At 42.9% G+C, this 23,396-nt stretch overlaps 1 protein-coding gene across 1 annotated transcript; it reads left to right on the top strand.

Annotated features, from left to right (window-relative positions):
• Window positions 1-1,311: 1,311 nt before the first annotated feature.
• On the top strand, window positions 1,312-1,858 carry mrpl58 (mitochondrial ribosomal protein L58). The gene is given in 3 exon segments (XM_052040857.1): window positions 1,312-1,434; window positions 1,500-1,572; window positions 1,575-1,858. Coding segments are annotated over 3 exon segments (480 nt in total).
• Window positions 1,859-23,396: the final 21,538 nt, after the last annotated feature.

The raw sequence follows: 23,396 nt of genomic DNA on the forward strand, positions 1-23,396 counted from the left end.
CAAGTAGTGACCATTACAACTTGACAGTATTTTTTCTCATGCCATCTACTTCTTGCCAATAATTTAAAATGTTTGCCCTTTACCTTTCTGGCATTGGGACTAGTCTCTCTTTAATCACATTTTTCCAGAATCTTTGTGGTTTTGAACACCAGTCAATGTTCTCTGCACCAAGGAGTCTGGTCTGTAACTGAAGTCCCTCGCCTCGGGACAGTCTGCTAAATTATCCTACCTAGGGCCTCCTCAGCTTTTCACTAGTGCGATCCAGGACTCTAACCACAGCCAAACCATTTTACTATAGAGGAGCAAGATAACTTCTTTGCTTTTGTATTAGTCTCCAGAATCCTAGATGCTATTTGAATCACATTTGAAACCTTCAAAGATTTGTGCACACATATGCCCAGGTTTTTCTGTCCCTGCATACCATTTGGAATTGAACCCTTCATTTTACTTCCCTTACTTTTTGATCAAAATGAATTATTTCTTCATACTAAGTTTTACTTGCCACATTCCCACTTATTTCACCAGCCTTCCTGTATCATCTCAAAGTCTTTAGCTGTCCTGTTTGCAACACATTAAATTTACTGTCATGCACAAACTTTGCAATGGTTCACTGTACAGCTCTCTGAATCATCAATGTATAACAAGCTGTGGTCCCAGTACAAATCTCGGAGAAAACCTTTTGAGTCACAAAAGGGCACAAGTACCCAGAGAATGTGCACCAACAGGAGAGACATGCCAGGAAAATACAAACGTCAAGGGCAGAATGTCCAACCCTGTTACAGATGTGGCCACACTGAATAAAATGGTCAATTTGTGCTGAAGCAGAGGCAATGTTCTCCTGTAGCCCTATGCCTGCTTGTCTAATATTGCCCAAACACATTTAACAAATGACCTTCAGAACTAGAGGATGGCTTCCAAACAATCATCTGAACTGACTTTTGCGAAATTGTTAGCAGAATGAGGCTTAGAAATGGTTGTCTATGTTTTCAAGCACAATGGAACTGAATTGTAATGTAAAGTTGATCATGAATTGTGATCCATAGCTTGCAGCATGCCTCAGGCATAATAAAATATTTGATCAGCAAAAGTGAGGGAAATGCAGTATGTTTTTATGTAAATGAGTCACATGCACAAGTATTATGATGATGTCATCATACATGTGACTTAAGCATATGCTAGTTGTTGTTAGCCTGCAATAAAGTATATGCACTTGTTCCGAAGTTCCTGACATCTCCTGGAGATTATTATACATAGCATTAACCAAGGCTGACTCTCATGCACTACAACTGGTGACAAGGGAAGTCCAGAACCATGTTGCGACATGGCTGCTGGTTGCTGTGGGCTGCAGCCAATGACCTCCAGCCTACAGCCATGCTTCTGCAGTGCCAATACCGCAGCATCTACAGCCAGGAGCTTCAGTACCTGAACAACAAGGTGGATTACAGTAGCGGTATGGACTGTGGAAAGGAGCTGGGTAGACTATTGTCAAATTCCTGCAGCACAGATACTGTATCCCCACAGACCATCTCACAGTGACATACTGTCAGAGCAGTGGGCCTGGGAGACAGAATGTCACAAAGTGAACACGAAAGCGGAGGTGAGGTTCCATGTGACCACTGTTGACTGGATCTCGGAAGATGTGCAAAATGCTATCAGTGCCAAGCACCAGAACAGAATCTATAGGGACGGACAGCTGATCGTTACTTCAGAGGTCAGCAGGTACCAGATGAGAAACTTAGGTTACTGTCTGCAGAAGATTCAGGACATTGTAACAGCATCAAGTGAAAAACCTAAACAGCAAACCAAAGAAGTAACTGAAGTTCAGAGAATGTGGGTGGAGAGCAAGCCTCAGGAATAGCTGTGGGAGAAGATCCAGTCAATTATCAAACAGGAACAATAGTGGGAATAGACCAAAAAGAGACTTGTTGAGCACAGCTGTGAACTCCAGGATGGGACTATGGACACTGCATGTCAGTCCTTCCTCCTCTGTTGTTTCATACACCAGAAATGAATAGCTACTGCAAATACTAAAAAAAGGAAGTAGTCAGACAACTGATATGTTGTAGACAGGAAAAAAACGGCTGTTTTCTCGTTCTTTATTTCAGAGTCCTCCAAGATCATCTAATGATCCAGACTGCTCCATGGAATGGGACGAGATATGCTTGTTCTTCTTTTTCCAATAGGTTCATGGAGGCACCTCCATGATTAGCAGCCGTAAGGAAGAGGATGGCTCCGTAACATCCTTGCAGCTGGATGTATTAAAGTTCCACAAATCCTTCTGTGCTGGCCTGTATGACTTGAAGGTCACAGACAACGTAGCCTCCCAGAACTTCTGTCCTGTACCTCAGAGGCTTTAGATGACGACAAGTGGGAAAGTCATTGACCCTGCATGAGCTGACAAGCTCTATCTGTTCCTTTGAGATGAATAACATTTCCGGGAGCAATGGTTTACCGGCTGAGATGTAGTTGGCTCTGTGGGACTGGATAGGATCTGACCCGTTGGAAGTGTATAGCACTATGCTTCTGGCTGGCTGCATTTCAGAATCCACGAGGCAAGCCGTCATTACTTACATCCATAAGCAGAAGTGGAGAGGGTAGAGATCAGAAGTTGACATCCTATCTCACTGTTACATGTGGATTACAAGACTCTGTCCAAGGCCAAAGCCGATTCAGTAAAGTCTGTGCAGCTCAAACCTACTGTCATTCCACAGATAAATCAGCATCTTTGGTCAGTCTGAAGTGGCTTCAGGGGGCCAGAGTCAATCACAACAAAAGCAAGGCCATGTTTTCTGGTAACTGGTCCGATTACCTGAAGGTGTTGGGAGTCTGGTTGGGAGAAGCCAGGCTATGCAGCAAGAATCAGCTAAATGACTAAGGTGAACAAGAACTTAGGAATGTGTGAGCCCTAGTCTCTCTGGATTGTGGGAAAGATCTTAGTCATCAGGTGAGAGGCACTCTTAGTGTTAGTGTATGTGGGGCAGATGTAGCCCCTACTCTGCTCCTACACATCAATCCCAAGGCTTTTTTCCATTTCCAAATTATGAGATACAGGTCTCCAGAGAAATGGAGGAAAGTGTGCCTCATCCTGATGGCCATCTTTGTGTGTGGCTATATCACACTGTGTATCGAGTCTGGAGATGAAAGCACCAGGTGACACTATGCCCCGAGGTTTGACCTGACCCTGACTCTAAGAAGGATGGGTCTAGCTTTGAAGGCAAAAGAGACTCTAGATACTGGAATCTGGAACAACAAACAGAACACCGGAAGAAAAACTCAGCAGATTATCTGTGGAGGCAAAAGGTGTAAGTCTGATTTAGATGCTGTTTGACCTGCTGATTTCTTCCAGCATTCCGTTTGTTGGTCTAACTTTGTTATCCAGAATATTTCATTCAATTGAATCATGCCATATCACCTATCCTTCACAGAAAATTTTGTGCAGAATGACATCTTTCACCACATGTCAATCAGGCAGTAGTCTGCATAGATTGTCCTCGAGGTGCCATGGGAGGAGATGAGGGGATCCTATTGGGCAGTTCTCCAAGCAGATGGTCAAAGTCATTTGGCAGAATGCCTCATTACCAGAACTTTCAAACAGTTACCAAGACTGACGGTGAGAAGGGCCTTCCCTGTTGACTCCTTCATGCATAGCCAGAGCCTCAATGCTATCACATATTGCCCTCAAGGTGGCTACAATGCAGATGAGATCACCATCCAGTTCCTTCTGGAGTGTGCACTTTGGAAGGGATGGAGCGGTCTTTGTTGAGGTTCATCCCAAGTTGCTGTGTAGCTCAGGACTCTGTTCAGCAGGCCCACCCTAGGGACGTACACTGAGACAAACACCAATTGCTGCTGGAAAATCATCAATTTGGTGAATATGTACTTTGGCCTCCCCAAAGCCTGCTGGTCTCCCAGTGCAAGGAGCTGCCGTAACTGAATCCCGCTGCCTGGCACACTCCAAGATGCACAAAACCATGCTGAAGCTTGATGCAGTCGCTGCAGTCTCTTTGGGAAAAGGCCACAGTTTAGTTCCATTTCTCTTCTGGAAACTGATGGGGTGGGCGGGCCGTGCACAATAACTTATCAAACCCCTGTTGAGAATGAAAAACTGCAGTCATGTTGGCACAATGTAAAGATGGTAAACAAATGTAATATGTGTGTTTCAGTGAATGACAACACATGAATGTATAATTGCAAATGTTCTGAATAAAAAGAAAAAGATCTGCAGCTTGAAGAACTTCTACAAAGCACCTATAGAGGGTTGAAGCCATTGCAATGGAGAAAAAAGTCAAAAATTGTGGAAGATGTTTTTTGAATCTGGTTCAATATTACCAGATTTTTATTGGATTTAACAACAGTGGCTATAGCACTGCATTGGTTGCTTAAAAAGAATGAGAAATGGATTTAGAGAATTAACAGGGAGCATATAACTTACATAAATAGAGCTTAAGCAGCCAGTCCTCACTTAATGAGAGGATGTTGAAGCTCACCATAATACTTTAAACCATGGAGTAGGCACAGTTATCTGTTGTGTTATGGATAATGGCCAAGAGAAGCAGTTGGCATTTGCATCTCACACCTGAAATAAAATTGAACAGAATTATGTGGAGATAACAAAAGAAGTGCCACCAATCAGTTTTGGAGTGAAGAAGTTTCACCAGTTTCTATTAGGAAGATCGTTAATTTTATCCAGGCAATGAAATTATTTTTGGACCCTGTGTATGTATGCAAGGATGGTCCTAAGTCAGCATTCTGTCGGCATGTGCTTAAACCTTCCTGGGCTCAGCAATCATGTGCAGTGGTGTTCCCAGATTATCAGGCTTCTGGCATCTGCTCATGTTATTGTGATTTCACTGTTGTGGCCAAGAATTACTCCTGCCTATCATTGTGCCACTTGGTGAAATCCAACCTTTGCCTGTGAAAGGTCATTGAATTCAGTGTCTGCAAGCAGGTTCAGCCTTTTACGTTGCACTGGTACAAATTCATGGACCATCTAGTGTATCCATCTCAAGCCCTCAGGCATGTCCATGGGACCTGTACTTGGCACAATAAAGTGGTCTGTTTCCTGGGTCGGCGAGCCAGCAGGACAGAACTTGTTGCACCTCACCATCCTCTGCTGGCCCAGTGTTGCCTTGTTCCTGAGACATCGTGATGGCTGGAGTGTCGCCCCCCCCCCCCATTCACAATTAAGTCCCTCCTCATTCTTGGTGATCTTCCTTAGGCTCCCCCCACCATCGTGATACCCCTTAGAGTCCTCGTGTGGTGCCTGGGTCAAGTTCACAACATGTATCTTCATGTCCTGTGCAGGTGTTGGCGCATTCAGCTTCTTCCTCTCCTTGTGAATCCCTCACGCTGACTGTTACCCGGTTACATTGGAATGTGCCAGGACAGCTTGTTGCTAAGTGCAGAGTTGCTGCTGGGCTGCGCAGCTGTCACAGGAGTGTGCAAGATACTGTGCACAAATTAAGTGAGGATAATGCATCCCACAGGTGGAGAGTTTGTACGACTCCAAATCTTCAGGTGTCATGGCCAGAATGTGATTCTTTGTGCACGCGCGCACACACACACACACGCGCGCGCGCGCACGTGTCCTCAAATTAATATCAGTCAGTCCATCAGCAGCACTAGTGCAGATCCCAACATAATAAAGTAGAAGCCATTCAGTTGTGAGACGCTCATCTGGAACTCCATGAGCTAGGAATTGTCAGACTATGTGCAATGTGCGGCAGTTTAATCTCAAAAACACTTGCAACAACGTTAGGCTCTGAAAGAGATCCAGCATACAGAAACATGTTGATAACTTTACAATGCCACTGGCTCCACAAGCATAGTCATCCAATTTCTCCCTGCTCTGGAGCAGTCTCCAACATATCAATCTCTTTCCAAGCTAGTGTGCTGGCTTTTCCACAATGACTAATTATGGAATTCCTGAAATCACTCTTTGTAACTCCATCCCACGCAGAAGACTATGCAGAGCATGCTTGTGAAATGATTGTCTTGTCTAATTTCTTTGAACCACTCCTGGTCCATCATTCCTTCTTCAGGTGGTGGACATCTCATTACAAAAAGAACATACAAGTAGCCTGCCATGCAAAAGTAGATGAAAAGACTTCAGCACAAAACAACACCAAACCAGTCGGAAGGACACAAGAATCATCAGAGAGGCAAAATTAACAAAATTAATAGCACTGTGGGTGAGCAACAACACAAGTCTGTGTGAAAATTAGATTCAGTGATGCTGAGCAGAGGCATAGAACCCAGTGCGGATTGCAGGTGAATATGTACTGCCTGTAAAAATCATTCAAATTGCTGCATGGTGAGCACATAGGGCAGGAATCGCACATCATAACCTAACAAGCAATTAACACGGATATGAGGACTGAAATGTGCTTCAAATGGTGCTTAAAGTGCATAATAAATGCTTAATAATGCCTGATGTTGTTAAAAATAGGTTAAAATTGAAACAGCTTTGAATTACCACAAACAAATTTAAAATGATCATACTTGCTGAACCCAAGACTGCAGCAAGGGGAGGGAGGTGGAGGAGATGGATATTGTTTTTATTGAGGGGCAGTGGTGCAGGTACCACAATAGCATCAGCAGCTGAAGCAAGTGGTGCAGCTTCAAGTTGTCTAAAATGGTGTAGAGGTAGAGACTGGCAGGAGCGTGGAATATCAGCACTGGTGCATCACAATAACTCAGCAGCACTGGATGGTCAAAATTAACTACAGCACAGACTAATATCTAAGACTATAAATTGAAGTATTAATGTTAAAAGTAATTCCTTAAGTGAGTGGCATTAATGTTTTTAATAGGCTATTTATCAGATAATAGCAACAACAACAATTTGTGTTTATATAGCACCTTTAATGTAACAAAACATTCCAAGATGCTTCATGGAAACGTTATCAAATAAAATTAATACAGACTTCCATGAAGTGCTGCTAGGGGAAATATCAAAACAGCCAAACAGGTGGGTTTTAAAGAGTATCTTAAAGGTGGAAAGAAGAGGTGCAGAGGTGAAAGTTATTCAGGAAGAAATTCCAGAACAAAGGGTCTGGGCAGCTGAAGGCCAGAAAAGGAGAATGTGATGTAATATTGGAGGATGTTACAAGGATGGGGAAGGGAAAGGGCACAGAGGGACTTGAAAATAAAAATAATTTCAAAATCAAAGCTTTGCTTAACTGATGGTAGTTCAGGTCAGTGATCATAGATGAAGGTGACACAGTGTGAGTCAGAACATGAACTGTAGTTTTTTTTTAAACAATGTTAAGTTTTCTGATCAGAATCACATTGGAATGGTCAAAATTAGAGGCAGTAGAAGCATGAATGGGAATTACAACCACAGCTGAGGTTAGATAGGGCTGGGATCGGGTGATGTTATTGAGATGAAAATAGGTGATTTTGGTGAGGGTATGAGGAGAAGAATGGTCAAGATTTTACATGATTTCATACTCACCAGTGGCATGGTTACACAGCTCTTTCTTAAGCATTAGCCTATGGGGCTAATCAAGCTGGCAATCTACTTCTCAGAGGGTTGATCTCATTTAGTTGGATCTTTTGATTGTGAAAGAGATGACCTTTCATGCAAGTGATAATATTTGACCCAGCTCCCCTCATACATTTTTAAATTCTAGTTACTGTCAATTACATGCATACCTATATTTAATGTAGGTTGTCCTGGATGATGTTGAGTTTCTTTTCTCGGAGCTGCAGTTATCTTGGCAAGTGGAGAATATTCCACTATATTGCAGATGTGCCTCATGAATGGTGGAAAGGCTTTGGGAGCCAACAAGTGAGTCATTCATTAGAGGATACCTGGTCTCTGACCTGTTCTTCTGGCCTCAGTACTTAATGTTTCCAGTTCATTAAAGCTTCTGGTCAATGATGACCCTAGGAAGTTGATAGTAGAACATAGAACATTACAGCACAGTACAGGCCCTTTGGTCCATTATGTTGTGCCAACATTTTATCCTGCTCTAAGATCTATCTAACCCTTCCCTCCCATATAGTCCTCCATTTCTCTATCATTCATGTGGCTATCTAAGAGTCTCTTAAATGTCCCTAATGTATCTGCCCCCACAACCTCTGCTGGCAGTGCGTTCCATGAACCCACCACTCTCTGTGTAAAAAACTTACCTGACATCCCCCTATACCTTCTTCCAATCACCTTAAAATTATGTCCCCTCGTGTTAGCCATTGTCGCCCTGGGAAAAAGTCTCTGACTGTCCACTCGATCTATGCCCCTTATCATCTTGTACACCTCTATCAAGTCATCTCTCATCCTCCTTTGCTCCAAAGAGAATAGCCCTAACTAACTCAACCTATCCTCATAAGACATGCTCTCCAATCCAGGCAGCATCCTGGTAAATCTCCTCTGCACCCTCTCTAAAGCTTCCATATCCTTCCTATAATGAGGTGACAAGAAATGAACACAATACTCCAAGTGTGGTCTAACTAGAGTTTTATAGAGCTGCAACATTACCCCACGGCTCTTGAACTCAATACCCTGACTAATGAAGGCCAGCACACCATATGCCTTCTTAACAACCCTAGCAACCTGCGTGGCAACCTTGACGGATCTAGGGACGTGGACCCCAAGGTCCCTCTGTTCCTTCACACTGCTAAGACTCCTGCCATTAATCTTGTATTCTGCCTTCAAATTCGATCTTTCAAAGTGTATCACTTCACACTTTTCCAGGTTGAACTCCATCTGCCACTTCTCAGCTCAGCTCTGCATCCTATCAATGTCTTGTTATAACCTACAGCAACCTTTTACACTCACCACAACACCACCAACCTTCATGTCATCTGCAAACTTACCAGCCCACCCTTCCACATCCTCATCCAAGTCATTTATAAATATCACAAAGAGCAGGGGTCCCAGAACAGATCCCTGCAGAACACCACTGGTCACCGACCTCCAGGCAGAATACACTCCGTCTACAACCACGCCGTCTTCCATGGGTGAGCCAACTCTGAATTCACACAGTCAAGTTTCCCTGAATCCCATACCTCCTGACTTTCTGAATGAGCCTTCTATGAGGAACCTTATCAAATGACTTACTAAAATCCATGTACACCACATCCACTGCTCTACCTTCATCAATGTGCTTTGTCACATCCTCAAAGAATTCAATCAGGCTTGTGAGGCACAACCTGCCCCTCACAAACCCATGCTGACTGTCCCTAATCAGCCTATGCTTCTCCAAATGCCCATAAATCTTCTCCAGTAACTTGCCCACCACTGAAGTAAGACTCATTAGCCTGTAATTCCCAGGGTTATCCCTACTCCTTTTCTTGAACAAAGGAACAACATTTGGCACCCTCCAGTCATCTGGCACTACTCCTGTGGCCAGTGAGGATGCAAAGATCATCACCAAAGGTGCAGCAATCTCTTCCCTCACTTCCTATAATAACCTTGGATATATCCCATCCGGCCCCCGTGACTTATCTATCCTAATAGTTTTCAAACGTTCCAGCACATCTTCTTTCCTTATGTCGACATGCCCTAACATATCAGCCTGTTGTACGCTATCCTCACAAACGTCAAGGTCTCTCTCTCTGGTGATTACTGAAGCAAAGTATTCATTAAGGACCTCCCCTACCTCTTCCGACTCCAGGCACATGTTTCCTCTTTTATCCCTGATCAGTCCTACCTTCACTCTAGTCATCCTCCTATTCTTCACATACATGTATAACACCTTGGGGTTTTCCTTAATCTTACTCACCAAGGCCTTCTGATTCCCCCTTCTAGCTCTCCTAAATCCATTCTTAAGCTCCCTCCTGGCTACCTTGTAACTCTCCACGGCCCTGTCTGATCTTTGCTTTCTAAACCTTAGGTAAGCTTCTTTCTTCCTCTTGACAAGATGTTCTATGTCCCTTGTCAACCATGAATCCTTCACTTCCCCATCCTTACCCTGCCTCAATGGGACAAACCTATCCAGAACCCCATGCAAGTACTCCCTAAACAACCTCCACATTTCTACTGTGCACTTCCCCAAGAACATCTGTTCCCAATTTACGCTCCCAAGTTCCTGCCTAATGGCATTATAATTCCCCCTCCCCCAGTTAAATACTTTCCCATATTGTCTGCTCCTATCCCTCTCCAAGGCTATGGTAAAGTCTATGGTATGGCTAAGGTAAAAAAATTTTTTTTTTGTTTAGTTTAGTTTATATTGTTTACAATTTTTCTTATTGATTTGGGGTTTTTTAAAATTTATATAATAAATCTTTTTCTTTCCTTTCTTTTATATTATATTCATTTACTAAGAGATCATTGGATCTATAGATTTTTTAAATATTTTATTGTTCTTTATGATTATCTATGCTATGATTGTTATCCTGATCTCTTTGTATTACATGTATAAATATTGATGCTATATATCAATCTGTATTAATTTGAAAACTAATAAAAAGATTGAAAAATAAAGGAATATCCAGCAGCCATTCCTGCCCTTGTGACAGCCAAGTCTCTGTAATGGTCTCTGTAAGTTCCATGTACTTACCCATGCTCTAAGTTTATCACCCTTGTTCCTGATACTTCTCACATTAAAGTAGACACACTTCAGCCCATCTAACTGACTAATTTTGCCCTTTCAACTGCCTATCCTTGCTCACAGTCTTTCTACATGCTGCATCTACTTGAACACTAAATGCTGCAACCTTAGACCCATCACTCTGGTTCCCATCCCCCTGCAAAACTGGTTTAAACCCTCCCCAACAGTTCTAGCAAACCTGCCCAGAAGAATACTGGTTCCCCTCCAGTTCAGGTGTAACCTGTCCATTTTTGTTGAGGTTGTACCTTCCCCAGAAGAGATCCCAATGATCCACAAATCTGAAACCCTGCCCCCTGCACCAACTCCTCAGCCACGCATTCATCTGCCTATTTTTACCCTGGCGCGTGGCACAGGCAGCAATCCAGAGATTACTATCCTTCAGGTCCTGCTTTTCAGCTTCCTAACTCCCTCTATTCCCTCTTCAGGACCTCATCTCTTTTCCTACCTATGTCATTGGTACCAATGTGTACCACGACTTCTGGCTGTTCACCCTCCCCCTTCAGGATGCTGTGGACCCAATCCGAGACGTCCCTGACCCTGGCACCGGGGAGGCAACATACCATCCGGGAGTCTCTTTCACGCCCACAGAATCTTCTGTCTGCCTCCCTTGCTATTGAATCCCCTATCACTACCGCTCTCCTCTTCCACCAGCCCCCCCCCCCACCCCCCACCCTCCCTTTCCCTTCTGTGCAACACAACCAGGCTCAGTGCCAGAGACCTGGTCACTGTGGCTTTCCCTGGTAGATTGCTTCCCCCTCCCCCCCCAACAGTATCCAAAGTGGTTTACCTGTTGTTGAGGGGAACGGCCACAGGGTACTCTGCACTACCTGCCCATTCTCCTTCCTTCTCCTGATGGTCACCCAGCTACCTGCCTCCTGCAGCTTTGGAGTGACTGCCTCCCTGTAGCTCTTATGAACTCCTGTTATCCCATAGGAGTTGAAGGTCATCCAGCTGCAGCTCCAGTTCCCTAACACAGTCTGTAAGAAGCTGGATGCAGCTGGAAGCACCTCCTGCAGGTGTAGCTATCAGGGAGACTGGATGTCTCCCAGAACTCCCACATCTCACAAGATGAACATACCACTGACCCTGGAGTCATTCTAACTACTCTTGCCTGGCACTAAAGGAAAAATCAAAGAAAAAAAGAAACACCAGAGACTTACCATAGCCTCCGCCTCCTCTCAACGAAGCCTCTTGAGCCAAAGCCTCAAGTGCTCCACTCTAACCCTGGTCCATGCCAACAATGGCTGCTCCCATACTGGCTGCTCTGCTTATACCTACCTTCCTTTTATTCACTGCTGTTAATTAGCCAATCTACTATTAATAATTTGCAAATGAGCCTCTTTTAGACTCTTGCAAGGTGAAACTCACAAGCACACGCACAGAGACTCACCTCTCTTCAAGGGTCCCGCTCCAAACCTGGCTCCAACTCCCAACTCTGCAAGGTGAAACTAGAGGACTCAATAAAAGCAGTGCTGCTGAATGTCACGAGTAGATGGTCGGATTCATTCTTGTTGGTGATAGTTATTGCCTGGCATCTGCAGCATGATTGTGTGAACGTGCTCAAGCATTTTTCAGGTGATTCCCCTTAGAAATCACAAATGCAATCATTGCAAATTCTGTGGAGCACAAGGAAGTAGTGGAACCAAAGAATTAATTAACATAGGAAATATTACAATGTCCTACTTTCATCAGGGAGGAATTGTATTTGAGTGCAGCATGCTCCACGATGATCAATATAGTTAGTGTAAGAGCAGAAAATCTTGCGCTGGAAGTGTCTGATCAAAGATAATTCACAGTGCATCAGATTCCCAATTGTGCCAGATTTTACAGGCCAACAGGTGCGAACTACGAGTGTTAACTTTCAACATCAAAATGGTCCACCAAGTCACTAATCTGACGAATGGTCATGGACCTGAAATGTTAACTCAGATTCTCTCTTCACAGATGGCACCTAACCTGCAGAGTTTTCCCAGCATTTCTGTTTTCATTTTAGTTCCACCAAGTCATTGGCTTTGCTCATGGCTAGAGACTTGAAAGACCATCACTAATCAAACCTCCATCCTCAGCTCATTTGTGCTTTTGAATGGCCTGAGGCAAACATAACAAATCTATTTAAAATTCTTTTGAAGCAGTCTGAACAAGAAAAAAATTAACAAACCATAATAGTTTTAATGATATGTATTAGTTATCATTCTCCAGTAGTCGAACTAAGAAAATGCTTGTGTAATCATCTTGGAATCTCTTATACTGAGAATTTTCAAAGAGGAAACCCTGACCACTTTAACAATATGTTGGCGTGAATCTTCCTGGACTGGGGTCAGTCGTTCTGGTCAGAAATGGCAATGTTCAGCCAATGAATCTTCAGTAAGTCTCAAACATCCACACATTTGATGCCATGCAAGGAAGGCCAACTCAAGATTGTGGATCAACCTTCCACACCTAAACCAGGAGAGTGCAAGCAGGAGGGGACCGGGGGCTGCAGCTCCAGGCCCATCAAATTCCCTCTGACTTGCTCAGAACTGGTTACTTATTTATGGGGTAGATTTCGTGCCCTGCCAGAGAGGGAGGTAGATATGCTTCCAAAACCCATCACCATGTTTCCATCCAGCATGGCATCATGTCATTTTTGCCTGGAAGTGATGTTAGATGAAGGAAATGACTAAATATTTGAACTAATGGCTAATATTATGTGACCATCTTCTTCTCGGGTCTGACCCTGTAATTTATGAAATTGTCAAGGATTCAAGGACTTTGGATCACACCCTGGGCTACTGCAGGTCATTAGCCCAGAACCCCTGAGTCACACACCCACCAACATTGCTTCAGTTTGCTTTGGTTAATGTCTTAACTTTTCTTTTAACTGGTCCTCCTTGGAATATATCAAAATGTCTAGTCAATACGACTGCAAATTCCACATAGTTCTGCCCAGTTGGCATGCCTCATTACCATTTTGACATTAGATCAGGTATTCGAGGCCAAGGATGACTGTTACGTGGTTTGTTATTGCGGGAATGTGAGATACTGTTTTCAGGGAGTAGGAAGGTCATGTCTGTAAAGAAATCAAACCACACTCTGCGATTTTAAATATGGAACTGGAAGTACACATCTCTTTCATTAGAAATTGCGGTTAGCAGGAGCTGTGGCAATGCAAGATTTCTGCATGCTGTATTTCATTTGTATGAATGAGGTCAGTTCTATAATTTAGTATGCAGCAACTCAGAGAAGTTAAGGTAGTGTTACTTGTACGGAACAGTCTGCATAGGGAAACGATGCTTGAAACAAGTTATGGAGGATGTGGCAAAGGGGAGGGATTCGTTACGAGCTGTGCAACCTAGCCTCAGGGTAAAATGTTGGTTTATGCTGAGATCCGGCCGCTGCTCTGAAGGTTGTATAACTTGTATTTGTTTCTTCATGCCATGGTCACTGCTACACTGCAATATTGGTCTTGGTTTCAGTGAGGCTGTATCCTGAAAGACCTAAAGCATTAACACTGTTTCTGTTTCCTCACATGTCACCTGATCTGTTGAGTGTTTCCAGCATTTTCTGTTTTTTTATTTCAGATTTTCAGAATCTGCACTTTTTGATTTTCAACAGAAATATTTGCATTAATGATTCATGAACCACTTTCCATAACCTTAGGAGATCATAAAATGCTTTATAGCCTATAATGCACTTTTAAAATTTAGTCACTTATTTAATTTGCTCATGGCAGTTTTCTACAAAGGGACAACGACCAGCTAATTTGTGAATTAATGGTGTTGTTTGGTACATTATTGGCTTGGACTAATGTTTCCTAACATTGACCCCTGAGTTATATTACTGCACGCATTATGCAAGAACACAAGAGAAAGAGTAGGTCACCTGGCCCCTCAAGCTGCCCTGCCATTCAATATGATCACAGCTGATCTGTTCTAGACCTCAACTCTTCTTCTGTGTAAGTTCCATATCCCAAATCCCTGATGGTTCAGAAAATTATCTATCTCTTCTCTAAATACCAACAGTGATTTAGCCTCCACAACCCTCTGGGATAGAGAATTCTAGAGATTCACCATGCTCTGTGAGAAGAAATTCCTTCGTATCTTTTTCCCCAGGTTAGGATATCAAGAGGCAGAGGGCATAGGTTTAAGGTGAAAGGGGAGAGATTTAATAGGATCCTGAAAGTCAACTTATTCACCCAAAGAGTGGTCTGTATATGGAATGGACTGCCAGAGGAAGTGGTGGTACATTAACAACATTTAAAAAACACTCAGACAGGTACGTGGACAGGAAAGGTTCAGAGGGATATGGGGCAAATATGGGCAAATGGAACGAGCTTAGATGGACATCTTGGTCAGCATGGACCAGATAGCCTGAAGGGCCTGTGTCTGCGTTGTATGACCCTATGACTCTAGGACCTCACTTTTGAATGACTGCATCCTTTATCTTGAATAAGGGTGCAATCATTTAGCACTCTGGGCAACCATCCATACCAAGAAATTCTCTGAACTTGACCTGGAGACTGTGGTAAGTTATGAAAAGTAGCAGGCTCCAGAGACTTCACAGTGAACTCTAGGTCGCTGTAAGTCAAAAGGCCCAATCTCTCCCCACCAGCCTGAGGACACGTGAGTACCCAATATCAGGGGTTAGTTTGAAACCCATGGTCTGAATGGTCTCAAGCACAGCAAATGTCAAAAACTTTCACATAGCATTACATTCCCTACATGTAAGGGACAGCTCTACACAACAGATACCTTATTGTTATAGCACTATGGATGGAAGCAAAAAATGACATGTTTATTTTTGAAATAAAATAAATTACATCAAGTGCTGCTGGAAAATCATCAATTTAGTGAAAGATGCACTTTGGTCTGCCTGAGACTCGTTGATCTTCCAGCACAAAGTTAGAGTCAAAGTTAAAGTTGTTTATTGTCAAATGCACAAGTACATGTATGCACAGGTGCAATGAAAAACTTGCAGCAGCATCACAGGCAGATAGCATCATATAAGCAGCATTCACAAGAAAAACATAAACATAAATTATACGCAAGTTTTACAAGAAAGAACGCAATTACAAGAGCACAATTAGAACAAAAGAAAAACAAAGTCCATTTTAGTGCAAAGTGATCAAAGTGGTCATAGTGTTGCTAAACTGTAGTGGTTAAGGTTGTGCCAGTTGGTTCAAGAACTGAACGGTTGAAGTGAAGTAGCTGTTTTTGAACCTGGTCGTGTGGGACCTCAGGCTTCTGTACCTCCTGCCCAATGGTAGCTGCGAGAAGATGTATGGCCCGGAGGGTGGGAAATTTTGATGATGGATGTTGCCTTCTTGAGGAGGTGATGCCTGCAGATACTACTGATGGTGGGGAGGGATGTCCCTATGATGTATTGGACTGAGTCCACTACTCTCTGCAGCTTCTTATGTTCCTGTACATTTGAATTGCTGTACCAGACTATAATGCAACCAGTCAGGATACTTTCAACAGTAAGCACATCTGTAGAAGTTTGTGAGAGTGTTCGGTGACAAGCCAAACCTCCTTAATCTCCTAAGAAAGTAAACACGTTGGTGCACCTCCCTTGTGATTGCATCTATTTGCTAGTCCCAGGACGGGTAACCCAATATATTAATGCCCAGGAATTTAGAGCTGCTGACTCTCTTCACCACCAATCCCCCAATATAGACTGGTATGTGTTAGCCCTCCTTCCCCTTCCTGAAGTCAACAATCAGCTCTTTAGTTTTGCTGACATTGAGCAAGAGGTTGTTGTTGCGGCACTACTCAACCAGGTGTCCTATGTCGCTCCTGTATGCTGGGTTATCACCAATTACATTTACAATGAGACATCCATAACTGAATGCTGTTTCCTGGCTCATTCCAGGTTGCAGAAGTACGTACTAAGGGATGCACTAAAGTCTTGTGCATCAGATGCAAAGGCTTTGTGAGACAGAATTGCAATCTAAGGTCCTGCTCTCACTGGACATTGAGGGGTTGGATCCAGTGTAACAGTCCTGCTACTATTTGAGCACTTGAAGGTATATTGTTCAAAGAGGCCATATAAGTGGCATTGGTGTTTTGTATACAGAATGTATTCGTTTGATGACACTACAAGTGAATAGACAGGACGACACTATGACCGTAAAGAGAGCCATGTACTGTTCTGTATTTTTAGTGTATAATTTTTATGAATAAGTTTATTTTTGAAAAAATTACCATAAGTTGCAAATGTTTTTTACAAATGAGTTTCAGTTCATTTTGCATTGGTAGTTCTTTTTCATTCTGCCTAATGTTTGCTTCTGCTTTACAACTGGAAAATAGATGATAAAAAGAATGATTTTGCTGAACCATGGCCTAAATCTGCCCAAAGTGCACAACGGAGTTGAGGACATTTTCAGGCTTCCTTGCTGACCAGCTGCAATGTGATTTGAGCCTTTGCACATTCCATCCAGGAGCCAGTTTCTTGTTCTAGGGTACCTTTTGGTAATAGGGCTGCCCTAATCCTTGATGTAGCTGAACAAGCAGATGCTTACAACAAGTTTTTTTAAATATAAGTAATTTTCACACAGAGCCAGGAGAGTGTGCTCTGTGAGGTGACATGACTGAAGTCCTGGACTACTGAGTACGAGTGTGGGTGAGACCACCCAACTTTCTCCACATTCTCCTCCCTTCTTGCTGCCCTTACCTTGCTGCTGAGAAGAGATGTGACCCAAAATGATTGGTGGAAAAACAGAGAGCTGGCCTAAGAGTACACCAGGTTCTGTGGCATTTACTCAAATGAGGCTAAAGGGCAAATTTTGCACGAGCCTCTCCGCTGGAGATGTCCTGCAGGCATTAATTAGTTACAGCTCTGAAAACGACCCATATTGAACTTTTCTCCCACTGAAATCTGAAACCAAAGCACACTGGGTCCAATCAGCAGCAAAAATTATATTCTAATAAAAATGCAGGTGAAATAACTATAACAAAAAAACATTGTAATAAAAATCCTCCACCCGTTGTGTTCCAACAGATTTAGCTGTTCACATAATACTTGTTTCAAGTAAATGGCTATGCTTCTGTTGAGGGCCAGATCATAGATGCAGCAGGAAGCCTATTTAATTAACTTCTGACACTTTAATGAGGCATACACTTGCTAATTTTATGGCTTTAAAAGTGCTGGCACCTTGGCTTCCCACAGTGAATTGTACCTTCTCACCTATGTGCTGCTCATACAAAGAACGGATTCTTTTCCTCACCCTAATATCTCGGTATCAAGGCCAGTTTAAATGCTCCTCCTGTTTGTTAACTTAAAGTCTCTCAAAACATGCTGGTTCATACCAAGTCCTGTTCACTGTTCAGCCTCTATGCTATCTGATCTACACTGGCTATTGTTTAAAAAATATCCTAATTTCAAAATCTTCATTTTTGTTTTCAGTTCCCCCAATGGTCATGCTCCTTCCTCTGTTTGTGATGTTTGACAGAAGTATATCCAAAGTATCAGTTTCCTAATTCTGGCTTCATGAACATTCGCAAAGTTAATTGCTCCACCATTGATGCCTATGCCTTCAGCTCTAGAATTCTTTCCTAATCCTTTCCCCACTCCCTCCCCACTCTGGCTCTCTTTCTGCTTTTAAGGTGACTCTTAAACCCAGTGTCTCTGACTAATCATACGGTCATACTAGAGAAATAAAGGACTGCAGATGCTGGAATCTAGATGAAAAACACTATGATGCTGGAACTCAGCAGGCCAGGCAGCATCTGAGGAGAAAAGCAGGCAGTCAACGCTTTGGGTCAGGACCCTTCTTCAGGACTGACAATAGGGAAAGGGGAAGCCCAACATATAGGAGGGAAAAGCAGAGCAGTGATGGGTGAACAAAAGAGCGGGGTGGGCACAGAGAGGTGATAGGTAGATGCAGGTAAGAGAAAGTGATAGGCAGGTGTGGGGGAGGGGAGAGCAAATCCACCAGGGGATGGGTCAAAGGTAAGAAGAGAGAGGGAAAATAGAGGAGGAAAGGGAAGAAGAGAAGAAGCATGGTGGTGGTGGGGGAGGGGGATTGTGGGGAAGGTGGGGTGGGGATTACCTAAAGTGGGAGAATTCAATGTTCATGCCGTTAGGCTGCCAGGTTCCAAGACAGAAAATGAGGTGTTGTTCCTCCAGTTTGCGCTTGGAATTCTCCTGGCAGTGGAGGAGGCCGAGGACTGACATATCTGTGATAGTGTGGGAGGGGGAGTTGAAGTGATTGGCAATGGGGAGATGCAGGTCGCGGTTACGGACAGAGCACCGGTGTTCTGCGAAAAAGTCACCTTCTCTAATGTTCTCTAATGACTCTTCGTGCAGCTTGGTGTCAAGCTATGTTTGGTAATCCTTCTTTGGAGCACCTTGTGAGCTTTTATGACTTTAAAGATGTTTATAGTGCTTTTGTTGTAGTGTTGTCACCCCTGACATCTCAGTCTTTCCTGGTTCATATAAGATAGCCAGGTAACATTCAATTTTTACACAGGGTCTTTGTCTTGAAAGACTAAATCTGCTTCTTTTTCCACAGATGCTGATTGACCTGTTGAATGCTCCAGCTTTTTTTGGTTACCCTTCAGCTTAGTATGTCTTTCCACATGGTTTATCAGTGTAACAAGTCTCCATGATTTGCAAGTGGCAGAATAAATAGTCTTATGCACAAGATACTTTGAGAATATGATGCAGAGTTACAGTGAACTTAATTTCATTTGTATCTGCCTATGACTATTGCATTAATTGCCTGTTAAACAGTAATATTTAATGCCCACAATTAACTCACAGCACAACTTTTTCTGTTCTCTCCTTCAAATTTTTCGTTGAGTATTAAAGCTCAAAATGCTGCCACACACAGAGATTATACACACAGGCATTTTCCTCCTTTGAACTTTATGAGGTAACAACTTCCCTTTTTTGTTGTTCCACTAATTCAACACACTTCCAGTGCCAGTACCATATGCAGTTCTGCTGCTGTCTGCACATTATATCTGCTGCAAATGATGTCATAAAAATGCTGTCATGATGAAAACAGCTTGGACATTTTGGTTAGATGACTGTTTCAATCATTTTATTTTCCAAAACAGCAACAAAAGCTCTTAAAACCAACTGTTGTTCCCTGTTGTTCCTCTGAAGTACTTACCGCAAATGCCTCTCTGATTGTTGCTCAGAAAACATGAACTCTTCGCAAAAGTATACTTTGACTGAAATTAATGAAGTGAAAGAACAGACTTTGAAAAACAAGGACAAAAAACGTTAAATCTGTAGGAGTCATTCAAGGTAAAGGTCACCACAAATACTCCTTGGTGACATTTTCCTTTGACGATGCAACGGCTCTCAGTCTAGACATCTGAAACAGAGACAACAAAACATCTTTCTTTAAACAAAAAGTTACATAAAAAAACTCCGTTAAGAAGGAAATTATGTGGGTTCTGAGTCATCAGAGTGTGGCTTTGTTTATCGGGGAAACGTTCAATCTGAGAACACTCAAACTTTCTTTATAATCTTCCTTCCTCCACTAGATAAATGGATATGGAAGAATGATGAAAGTAGGAGAGTATTTACTCCCCTTGATGCCCCTTTGATCTTTTGGAGGGCCACCCGTGGAATGTAAACTAAAGCCCATCATTTAGAGCCTAGGTATCTCCACTGGGGGAGACAGTCTGAGCTCTGTGAAAGCTGTTCCACTGTCTGTTTTTTTTATTAACCACACAGAGGCATGTAAACAGTGGATGTAGCAAATTCCTGTGGCTCAGCAAAAATATTTTCGCTCTGTTTTGTGAAGTTACCTCTATGTGAAAACAAGCACTGAAAGCAACAAGCCAATTTTCCGAATGCTTCCATTGAAAAGGCTGGAAAAAAAGCTGTGGACCATGCCTATAATTACTTGGAGGTCCTTCAGGAGGTTGCAGGTTTCTGATATCACCTGATGGGGTCATCTGAGCCTTCACAATCACACCGGAGAAAAATCTCATTGTTCGCGGGCAGTAACTCATTCAACCTGCACCCCTCTGCTATTACCCCTTCAGCTGTTCTCTTCTCTGCTGGTCATTTCCCTGCTGAGTTCCTCTGCTGGGCTCCCCTCTGCTGCTTCCCTTTCTGCTGTGTTGGTACAGATCTGTGAGCAGGAACAGGTACTTTTGAACACTTTAATTCAATCTACAACAGCAGAATCAGCACCTATCCTGATGCGATGGTACAAACTCCAAAGCATAGAAAGTAACATATCAGCAAATGCACTGTGAACAAACCTTTTCCCACAAGCATGAAAGATAGCAGCTGTGAATACTGAGTGTTTATTGGCTTACTTATGCCACTGTGTGCTTGCATTACTTTCAATGCCAAGTTTCATCAAGTCAAGGAAGTCATGAACCTGTTTTCAACTGAAAAACATGTGTCAATCCCAGCTGAGTGATGCATGTGTAGACGTTGACAGGACACCATCTCCCCTCCCCTCCCCTCCCCTCCCCTCCCCAAAGTGAATCAGGCACAATCAACTTAGTCAGTCAGAGTGAAATGCAGAGATCTGTGGCTTGGAGCCAGCTTCCATGTACTTTTAATTTTGCTGGTTTTAACCCCCACACCCATTACTAAACCCTATCACTTTCCAAGAATGAAATGAACTTCCTTGACTTCCTAATGTTCTCTTCAATCAAGATTTCACAATTTCTGCAGCAGCACAAAGTGATAACCAAAGTCATGGCAGTTTTATATTAAAATTGAAAACCAAAAAAAATTGCCAATGCTAGAAAATTGAAATAAAAATAGAAAATGCTGGAAACACACAGCAGGTCAGGCACCATCTGTGAAGAGTAAAACAGAGTTAACAAAGGGTCTCAGACCTAAATGTTATCTCTGCTTCTCTCTTCACAGATGTTGCTTGACCTGCTTAGTCTTTTCAGTTTTATGTTATCCCTCTTATTCTTATTGGTCTCTTTGCAAATCTTCAAATGGTCAACCAGATTCTTTTCATTCACTGTCTCGCATCTATTTTCCAGCCTTGGCCTCATTTGACTTCACTCATATCTGCCCAGTGCATACTTTATCAGTTAGAGTGCCACGATGGTTCTTCTCAGCATTGTTTGCAGCTTTTTCAGATGGACCCGATGACACATAACTTTACCTCTCCACTATTTCACATCAAGGACACCTTGGATGAGCAGCAGTTTCATCCAGTAAACATAAGGAATCAAATACCAATGACCCATTAAAAATCATCAGCCCTCCTGGCTACCTTCTTGAAAACCAATCACTAGACAGGCACAGTCTTTGCTTAATAAATCCATGCAGACTGTCCCTGATTAATCTGTCCCTTTCAAAGCAATGGCAAATGACTTTCAAATGCCTGTGTGCTCCCCTAATTATAGAATCATCTATAACTATTGCTCTCTTGAGTTTTCTCCTCCCTCCCTGAGTGAACCCACGGGAACCCTCTGCCCCGTCAATACACAGAATCAAATATTGGTTAGAGAGCAAGATTGCCCCTGGGGTCATTTTAATTACCTGCCTGCTGTTCTTTGTCTGTCAGACAGTTACCTGGTCTTCCTCTTAGTACACTCTCAAGCTGCAGAAACCAGAGCTTGAGCTCTGCCACATGTGGTTACCCAGGACATAGCAAGTATGCTGGAGTTCTTGTATGGTGCAGTACGTGCACTCACAGGTCTGAGGCACTCTGCCATGTCTCAATTTATTAGACTACCCACCAAAATCCAGTTTCAAATTCTGTAGAAACTGGGTTTCAGGGACTCCAAAGATCCGAGTTATTCTCTATTGATAGTAATTACTTGCAAACCAGTTCTAACTAGACACCTAATTCACTGTGTAATAACAATAAGCAAGGAATGGTTAAATGCTAAACGCTAGCTGCAAAATGTAACTAAATTCTAGGAGGAGGTCAACCCCTGAAACACACCAATTCCACTGTAGAAGCAGTACTCTGTGGTCCCAGGCTCTATGCCTCTTATTGCCTCACACTACTCGGTCTCTGTAACCACCATCAGCTCTATAACCACACCTAAAATCTCCATTGTATGACTTCAACCTCTTGTGTGTTCACTCTCCCTTATTTTCTCTCTGCTGTTCCACCTCCAGGACCCTTCCAAAACCTATGTTGTTAAACAAGATTTTAGTTATCCCTATCAATACATTTCTTGTTGGCTTTGTGTGTTGACTTTTGATTGCTTCTCTGTGAAATGATTGAGATTGGAATAAACTATGTTATATAAATGCATGTTCGTTTGAATTAGTGCACAGAACCCCTTGGTCTTGTGTGAGGTATGGCTTTGCCTTCACACATGCTTTGCACTCTGCCAGGGTGGGTTATTTCGTTGGATTTAGGTATTAGTGTGGGGACAGGTATCTGTGGGTAGGGGTGGTGGTGTCAGCACTGCTACTATAGGTTGCGGTTGGGTTAGGGCCCAAGAGAAAGTCAAGTAAGCATAGTGCTCACCAGGCCTGGGAGCTGCTGATTGGAGTCTCAGGTGCAAGGTGCAAGGTGAGCAGGGACATTGGAAGCCTGCTTCTGCACGGCCTGTGGGTGGTGCCTTTGAAAATTATGGAAGCATTGTCCCATAACATGCATTGCACATAGATGGAATCCACTGCACACAGTGTGTGCAATTCACAAGAAGGAGCCAGAAAGCAAGTTGCGGACCATGCAATTTGCACAAAATCCATGACTTTCATTCATGCTTTATTTTTCAAAGACATTAGATTGCGTGGCACAAAAAAGCACATTTCTGCACAATCCATTTTCTTGGCATAAATCTAAGCAAACCTCAGTAATAGGAACATCCTGGTCTAACTCATTCACATGCAATTTCCATAAAATGTACTCTCACTGTCAGGAATTAGCTCTCAGGAATCAAGCTTGAATGTTGGCATACT

The sequence above is a fragment of the Pristis pectinata genome, chromosome 2, assembly GCF_009764475.1.
Source record: "Pristis pectinata isolate sPriPec2 chromosome 2, sPriPec2.1.pri, whole genome shotgun sequence".
NCBI lineage: Eukaryota > Metazoa > Chordata > Chondrichthyes > Rhinopristiformes > Pristidae > Pristis > Pristis pectinata.